General features: G+C 35.4%; 1 protein-coding gene across 1 annotated transcript in view; it reads right to left on the bottom strand.

Annotated features, from left to right (window-relative positions):
• Positions 1-9,200, bottom strand: part of LOC107661768 (follistatin-related protein 4) — a 213,868-nt gene that overhangs the window by 15,607 nt on the left and 189,061 nt on the right. The window contains exon 11 of the mRNA XM_016451535.1: positions 1,533-1,667. Within this exon, the coding sequence (XP_016307021.1) occupies positions 1,533-1,667 (135 nt within the window). The remainder of the gene's footprint in view (positions 1-1,532; positions 1,668-9,200) is intronic.

Raw genomic sequence — 9,200 nt, 5'->3', positions numbered from 1 at the left:
GTTAGGTTTAGTAACTTACTGTTTTGTGATATCTGGAGTTAATTTTCTACTCAAAATGACCCATTTATACTCAAACACTATCCACTGATTGTTACCGTTGTTGTGTATGGTGTACCAAGTATTGAGGTCTCTGTGTTCATTTGGGTAATAATTATATTGAGTGGACATATTATCTTCAAAGGATAACGAGCTGCATACTTGCTTACTTACATGTTTGCAAGTGTACCACATGCTTTAATAGCATGGTTGTTCTCCAGTCCTACATTGTTTGAGTAAATTTGATAAACTGTAACTGAGGGAAATGTACTTGAGTATTGCATATTTAACAAAATTATTAAGTAGAAATTACTCATCAAACTCTAACTGGCCATGTTAAATTTACTTATTTCCTTTGCTAATTTTACCTAACTTAGTTAAGTAGACTTTACTTAATTCAGTACTTACATTATACTTAAAATTTATGTGTGCAAAAACTTGCAAAATAAAAATTAAGTAAATCTACTTACTGTTTTTTTCAGTGCAGAATGATTGCTTTCAAAATGGCACTAGTGGACAGAAAATAATCTCCCATTTATGCATTGGACACATTGAGATCTATAGACCTTCATTTCACTCTAACTGAACACTGTAAATTTAACAGTCCAGAAAATGTCTGTAATTTCTGAAACAGGAATTGGCATGTGTGCACAGACACCACAGGGCTGTTCACATTTGCAGATGTTTATTGCTGTATGACCATTAAAACCTTATTAATGACAAACTGTCCTTTCCGCATTGGTGGCTTCATTACATGTGAGCTGACTTGTAAATTCTTGCCAGTAATAACTGAACCAACAATCCACATTAAAGTGTGCACGAGTCTACCAGTACACCTAAGGCCCTATGAGTTCCATAATGTAGAAAATGTGGATGGAATTGCAGAATCCAGTCATAAATATGGAATTTAATGTATAAAGCGGAATGTCACGGAATTTGGGAAATGTTGGATGAATTTTTGATTGACAGAATGAATAGATTTAATTTTCATTTGACTTAAAGATGAACTAAATTGTTAATGTGGTATGTCTTAATTTGATTAGCAGAAATTTTTTTATTGACAACACTCAATTTCTGAAAAAGCACAGGGCCCTATAATTGTAAAATAATAATAATAATAATAATAGTATGTTGTTTTAATTAATTTAGTTGATTTAAATTTAATATAACAATTAAAATTGGAAAACACAGAATTTGGTAAAAATTAAATGCAACTTTAGAAAAAACAAAAATTATAGGGTCCTAAAATGTAACTTTTAATCATTCTTTTGTTATGTAAAAGTTAAATTCTATAAGTTTTATTATTTAAATTAATTGACAGTTTTTGATTTATAAAGTAAAAAATAAAACAGAAAAAAATCTGAAAAATACAGTGCTCTATACTTTCTAGCCAACACCATTCTCCCATTTACAGTATATCTTTATAACATGTAAGGAACCATAGGTCACAAAATCATTACAATCTGTGCTAAAACAGCTTCAGTATCATCACTCACGTGTCTTTCGTGCCGAGTCTTCCACAAACAGAGATGAGATGTCTTCATCCACGCCAACCTCGTTTCTAGCGATGCAGGTATAAGCGCCAGTGTCTTCATAACGCACACTACCGATGTGAAGCTCACTGCCATTAGCTGAAGAAATACAACAGCCAACAGTTAGATGATTCAGTGCATTTCCAGTCTAATTCCTGTATTTCCTATGTATCAACACACACACCACTGAAAAACGCCTCTAACAAAACCAACAAGCAACTACAGGGCAATAACATAAATCTCAAAAGTAAGTTTGAGGTGTTTGTTCCCACAGTCGACCAATAACATTTTTCATTGACAGAGCTTTGGGTGAAGGCATTCTTAAAACCCATAAAGGTTTCCCTGTGGTGCAGCTAATACTCTGCCAAGTTATAAAGTCCAATACTTGGATTTATTGAGTGTCTGGTTTCTCTTGTAAATGACCAAAGGAAGGAAAGGTATAAAGTTGGCAGAATGTGCATTTCAAGTTGTTAGCTGGCATGACTATTTCACGAATACATAAACTGTAAAAAATATTTTGTCAGGTTAGCCATCATCATTTACTTAAGTTTTTCCAAACCTGCATGAGCTTCTTTCTTCTTTTGCACATAGATTTTGAAGAATCAAACAGTTGCTGGTCCCTACTGACTTCCATATTATGGCAAAAAATACTATGGAAGTCAATGGCTACTGTCAACTGTTTTGTTACCAACATTCTTCCAAATATCTTCTTTTAAATTCAACAGAAGAAGCTCATACAGGTTACCCCTAACCTAAACTTGAGGGTGAGCAAATGATGACAGAATTTAATCTGTGGGTGAACTATCCTATTAAAGGTGCAGTCCAAATTCAAAATTACACTGTAAGTTGATGAGTTGATTTATCAGCGTTTTAATAAGCCTCTGCTCACAGAGCTTTTTAGATGGATGCTGAAGCTTTTTAGGTTGAGTAGAATCTGCAATCTCTGACCCAGTTCTTTGCTAGATTTCATGGTTGTAAAACGCTTTGTTTTCCACCAACTGGCAACCCGGAGTGTTGAAATACTGGGCGGAGTCACAACCAAAACAAAAATAGACATTCCGACATGGAACACTTTCCAAAGCAGAATAACTGGCTGTAGCGTTGTTTTTCAGAGAAACATGTTTCCTAAATATCAGCAAACATATTATGGTATTTTATGCTTTAGTACAGTCAAACAATTACATACAGCACTTTTAAAATGGCTAAATCTACCTATATTAGGTTACACCAGTAAAAGTAATTTTTCAAGGTCATGACGGCACAGTTATTGTTATCAGACTCAAGCTTGTCTCATCTCTGACCATTTTTCTGACAGTCATGTGCTAATTATATGAACCATGTAAAAACAGCAGTGCTATTCTGGATGTAAACTGGACAGAAATGTTTTCAGCCCGCTGAATGACCGCTGACCATATGAACGCGCTGCAGGCGGCTGCTCTCTCATGACAGAACGACACCCAGCTGCAGTCACTTACAGCTCATCAGCGTCCCGGTCAGCCGGGGAACACGCACAGAAACGCGCAAGCCACTTTCTCTTTACCACTTCCACAGCAACACATTTGGATTAGTGCTTAATGACGGAGGTGTGATTCCAATGGTTTCAGTGCACTTTAAATAAATTTGTTTATAGGTTTGGCATTTATAATAGCCTAAATGTTGTTTATTATGAATGCCACTAAAGTTTATAATGTCTGGAAATTTTCATTTACCGATATTGTACATTATTTCTGAATGTAATAATAACATGCATCATGCAACATAGATATGTGACTCGTGTTTTTTTTTTCTTCCTCTCAACAATGCAATTTTGGCCCTGTGTGACCTTTTTTTTTAATATAGTACTTTATTTTATTGCATTCTAATAAATGAATGCATTAAGACTGAACGGTGTAATTTCTGTGCCAATAATATCATAAACTATCATGTCAAAAATTGTTTGGTGCAATGTATGTATTGTGTTTATGTTGTAGTGCAAATCACTGTTGCTGCTATTTGATGTGGATTATGGGTAAGTTTAGGGACAGTTTGGTGGTTTGGTTAAAGGTTTAAGGGTGGGTTAAGGAGTAGAGTCAACAGTATAGTTATTGATGTAATTACTGAAATTATTTACAGATGTAATTACATGCAGGTATATTTTAAAATACAAGTATGCATGTACACAATAAGTGCATTGTATCACAAGATTCATTTAAATGGTAACATTACAATAAGGTTCCATTTCTTAACATTAGTTAACATGAACTAAGAATGGAAAATACTTCTTAAGCATTTATTAATCTTGGTAATGTTAGTTTCAACATTTCCTAATGCAATAATGTGTTGTGTCTGTTAATAGATTGATCTGAGCTAACATGGACTAACAATGAACATTTGTGTTTTTTTATTAACTAACATTAACAATGATTAATGCATACTGTAAAAACAATATTGCTCATTGTTAGTTAATTCATTAACTAATGTTAACTAATAGAACCTTACATTTAAATGCAATACATAGTAGTTAAAGACACTTAATAGAAAGTGAGACCACGGTTTTATTATGTGCTGTGTGATTTTTGAAGGCTGGTTGGGATGTTTGTGGAACCCCTCACACACACACACACACACACACACACACACACACACACGCAATGTTACTTTGATGGTTTCACTTTTATTCGTGTTGAGCTTTGATGCTAATTAAATTCAGCCATAAAAACACTGCAAATGACTTTGTTTTCACTTCCAAATGGATTTCATGAATAAATAATTTTTCAGTAATTAAAAAGGTCTCCAACAACATTTACGTGAACGTCGGCAATAGTATTGTTGTGTCTGAGTCGTGACTGGCCTTTGGTAAAGTGTTCACACGAGCTCATGCATATCATTGTCTATCCAATTCATCTCATACAACACTGTAGCTGCGTTACTGATGAGATCATCATTCATTATGACATCACCTCAAAGATTCTGAGATTCTGTCACCAAACGAATCAGTGTTTGCAGTAATGACGAGCATGAAGCCAATTATGCAGCATTACAGATAAACATGCAATCCTCAAATCAAAGCAGCACTTGCAAAATGAGAAGAGAAGCTGATGTGTGTGTGTGTGTGTGTGTGTGTGTGTGTGTGATTCAGTACGGCTGCTCTGCGTGTGTATCAGAGCTTTGTGAAATTCAGCGAGTTCTCACCTCTGATGCTGTCTTGATCACAGCACAAGCATCTCTGAACACTGTCTGTGTCACATGCACGCTTTCATGTGCGTGTCAGAGATCACATACATGCAGGAGAGTCTCTCTCCTTTTCACCTCACCTTCATTCTCTCATCTCCACTACTCTACAATACACAACTCTACTCTAAAATACAGACTCAATTCAAACAAGAGCTTCTCACCACTGGGTAAAAGTTCATACTTTTTATATGGATTTATACATTCAATGCAGCTGTATATTTCCGTATCAAGTACATTTATGTACTGCAGGTGGGTTATGGATATGAGATAATGGTCATTTTATTTTAGGGACCAATTCTCACTATTAGCTAACTATTAACTATGACTTTTGCCTCAATAAACGCATAATTTACTGCTTATTAAGAGTTAGTAAGTTAGTTTTTAAGTTTAGGTATGGCGTAGGATTAAGGGATCTAAAATATGGTCATGCAGAATAAAATCTTTATATGTGCATTATTAGTATAAACAGCCAATATTCTAGTAATTAAGCAACTAGTTAATAGTTAGAATTGGTCCCTACAAAAAAAACTAAATGGTGAAAAAAAAATGGCCACCAGTTCCAGGTCCTGCTATTGAGGATATGCATTAAATTCATATACAGTTCAACTCCATGCATTAATGCTGATGAACCATATTATGCATTAACTTATTGAATACTGAATGTGTACTGAATGCTGCCAAGGGCATGAACAAAACCTTATGGTGCAGAACTGTGGTCTAGTGTTTTGCACACGCTCTGACACATCATGTGGATGATGAGAGTTTCAATAAAAAAAAAAAAAAAAAAAAAGGTTTGCCAACTAAACTTTCTTTAACTGTATCTCCCAAAGGTTGATTTTTTATTTTTTTTTTACATAAAAACGTTGAAACTTTCCTGCCTTTAATGTTCATATTTTCTTCTTTTTCTTCTTTCAAATGCCTTTTATGTTTAGTTTTATTGTATTATACTTTTGTCCCAGAGGCAGACTTTCTCTTTTAAACTATGAAAATCCATCATAAAATATGAATGGCAGTATCTATTACACCAAGTTCAAATATCCAACCTGGCTGGCAAAGGCAATTTTTTTTTCTAACTGATATTTCACGTTGACTACAAACAGCATATAAGAAGACTGTGAGTGAAGAGTGACAACTAAGAAAAATAAAAGCGAATGTCTCTTAATTTATTCATTTATGCACAAAAAGTGTAAGTGAAAATATGATTTAATTGTTTTTTTTTCAATACATAAAATGTTAGCTGAGAGATTAGCCTTAGCAAGAAAAATGAATCAGTTGTTGTATTGTATATTTAAAATGCCATTTCCAACACAGAATGCTATTAATATTCAGTACAATATGTCATTTGAGCTGCGCTGTAAGTAACAGTGATTAATCCATGATATTTATGTGCCCACTGTTGTTGTAGACAAATTCAGCTAGTGAGACAATGCTACATGGGAGTTTATTTCTCAAAAGGACAAAAGCGCCTATAACTGCTAAAACACCCCAAACAATATTATTTTGTCAAACACCAAAAAAATCCAATATACTTAAACCAGCGATCGCCATTTAACTTTGTCATGAGTCAAATATTTATTTGAAGTTCCCCAGAGATTTGAAGTTAATATCATAATAATTTAACCAAACATTTACATTATTATTATTATTTTTAAATATTTTAACTAAACATTTGATTATGGTTAATGATCACATGACAGGCAGGTAAGCAAATACAGTATTTAATCTTTTTTAGTGTTCAAGTGTTTTAAAATAATGGTGACACTTTACTTAAAGACTTTGTGTATAGAACATTATTTCTTTTCATAAATATTTGTAACCAAAGTTAAAATGCACAATAATATTTGAAGGTTTGTTTGTCATGTGTTTTAATGCACTATACTTTCTAAAGGTGTAACAATAAATAGATAAATATTATAATGTATTATAACTGTGATTACAATTATTTATGATATCATACAATGCATTATAAGGTACATTACAAGGCATAATTAATGCATTAAAATTACTTTTAATATGCATTATGTATAAAGGCTTTAAGTGTTACCAAAATTATTTATTCAGTTTTATATTTTAATGATTCATTTAATTATTAGCTCAAACCCCAGGTGGGAAACTCGGACAGAAACTATGGTTTGTGACTGTTTACCTTGCGTTGTCTATGAGTATAAATCATGAGTCGGTTTTGTGCCGCCATCAGTGCGCTTACAAGTCTATCCATCTTTCCATACAGCAGAAAACAAAAATTAGTCGACACAAAATGACACATTGTGTCTCCGCGCTGAGCTAGGCCTGTTATTTGTCATCCCGCGAAAGGGAATTTTTCAGACTTTGTGATGAAATCATCTTTTATCTTGATGCTGTAAATATTTCTGTGGACACAAACAGAAACAGGAGAGCTTGAAAGGAGCGCTTCTAAAATATTAATGCGTGAGGGAAATGAAAGCAGACAGACATGCCCAATAAAGGGCCAGAGAAACACAAATGCTCGAAACTATCTGTTACATTAAACCTCCACAGAACAAATAAATAAGCCGAGCCATTGAGAAACGATGGAGCTGAAACAAATAAATGAGAGAAATTAAACCTTGAAGGTCTTGTCTTTTCATACAGAACTTAAGCAGCACAAGCATCTGATCCAAATAACAGCCTATTACAGTGTCTAATGGACCGAAAACCAATTAAGTGTTTTCTAATAAGGGGCTACTCTGTAAACAATACAGCACCGCGCTGGAATCGACAGGCCCCTCCAAACGAGCCCATTTGCCTGGGCCCACTATCGTCATTTCATGCACTGTTTTTATTGTTATCATCATCGTCCTTGCAGGGAGCTGCAAATTCACTCCCACAGCACCAACGGCTGCAAACCACTGCTGCGTCAGAGGATATTTTTCATATGCGTCGTTACATGATCTGCCCATTACGCATCTACTGTCTACCAAACTTTTAGGTTCTTTTGACGCTCTGTATTATGGTGCATTCAGGTTTATATTAAATTGTAATGTTAGTACCCATCATTGTGATTTGCATGATAGACTTGGTTGGACGTCATCAACACGCAGACATATTCACTGGTACCCGTTTATAAATCCATTTTGGGTCTACTGCTGTCACGGTGCATAGGAGGGAAACGAGGAGATGACTTTCAAAACTTGACTTTTAATAAACAAACCAAATGAAAAGGAACACTAACATAGAGAGCACAAGAGACACACATGGAATGACGTTTAAGACTCGACAAGAAAACATGAGGCAGACTACACATTTATACTAAACTTAACGAGGGACAGACAGGTGCGAGGAATCAACTAATAATAAGACAACGAGAACAGGAAACCAAACCAAATATGGGCATAAGGAAACACGAGGGAGAACTAGAACTTGGGGAACAAAACACAAGAGACAGGCCTGACAACTGCCTCCATATCTCTGTTCTCTCACCCAACTTAAAGCTCCTGGAGCTTATTCTCTGTGCTCACAGGACTTGTATACTCTTTCGGTTCCATCTGCACGAACTGAACTTGGAAAACAAGCTCTTCGGTTTGAGGCGCCCAATGATTGGAACTCTTTACAACACAACATGAAGTTGCAGATCTTAGTGTCAATGAACACTTTTAGATTCTTGATCAATGAGCTGTTAAAGGAAGAATTAACTTGTAAATCTTTTTAATTGTGTTTTGGATACAGAGTTTTGTGTTCTTTTTCTGAAATGTAGTGCTGCATCTTGGACAGGTCACTTCTGTAAAAGAGATTTTTTAAAGGGGTCATCGGATGCCCATTTTCCACATACACAAAATGTAAAGTTAGTAGTGTAAGTAGTGTAGGGTAGTGTAAAACAACACCCTTTTTAACCTATCAAAAACAGCTGTTGACAGAAAGCCATTTCGTTGCATGTCCCTTTAAATGCTAATGAGCTCTGCTGACCCCGCCCCTCTCTTCTGTAGGGTGATGAGCAGTTGCGCAGTTCTCTGAGGGACGGTAAATTTTAGCCGTATTCATCGTGAAACTTGCTAACTAGCACATTATTAGAAAAGGCGATTTGCAGAATTCATAAAAAAAAAACCTTATATTCACTTCTTCTGTAGGTGAGGCTGGATCACGAATTATTCATGTGAATATAGACACATTTAGGTAGATCGGGTGCCGCATTCCCTTCACAAACAAATGTAATCCTCTGCGTCTTCAGCGACTAAGTAAATGACGACTGCTATGTTCATTATTACATCCAACAACAGAACACCTCAATCGCTTAGGAGCCATTCTTGTCTGCTCCTACTCTGGCGTCGAAACAATGGCGGACTGATGACAGCTCACTCAGGGTGGGTCTAAGGTAAGACACCAGTCCAGTCTGTGCTGAAACGCTACTGTCAATCAAACTATCGTGGGAGGGGCCTGTCTGTGTGACGTCACACAGACAGGCAT

This window comes from Sinocyclocheilus anshuiensis, unplaced genomic scaffold (genome assembly GCF_001515605.1).
Source record: "Sinocyclocheilus anshuiensis isolate Anshui unplaced genomic scaffold, SAMN03320099.WGS_v1.1 scaffold207, whole genome shotgun sequence".
NCBI lineage: Eukaryota > Metazoa > Chordata > Actinopteri > Cypriniformes > Cyprinidae > Sinocyclocheilus > Sinocyclocheilus anshuiensis.
Note: the sequence above shows the minus strand (reverse complement) of the source record. Positions and strands in the feature narration are given on the sequence as shown.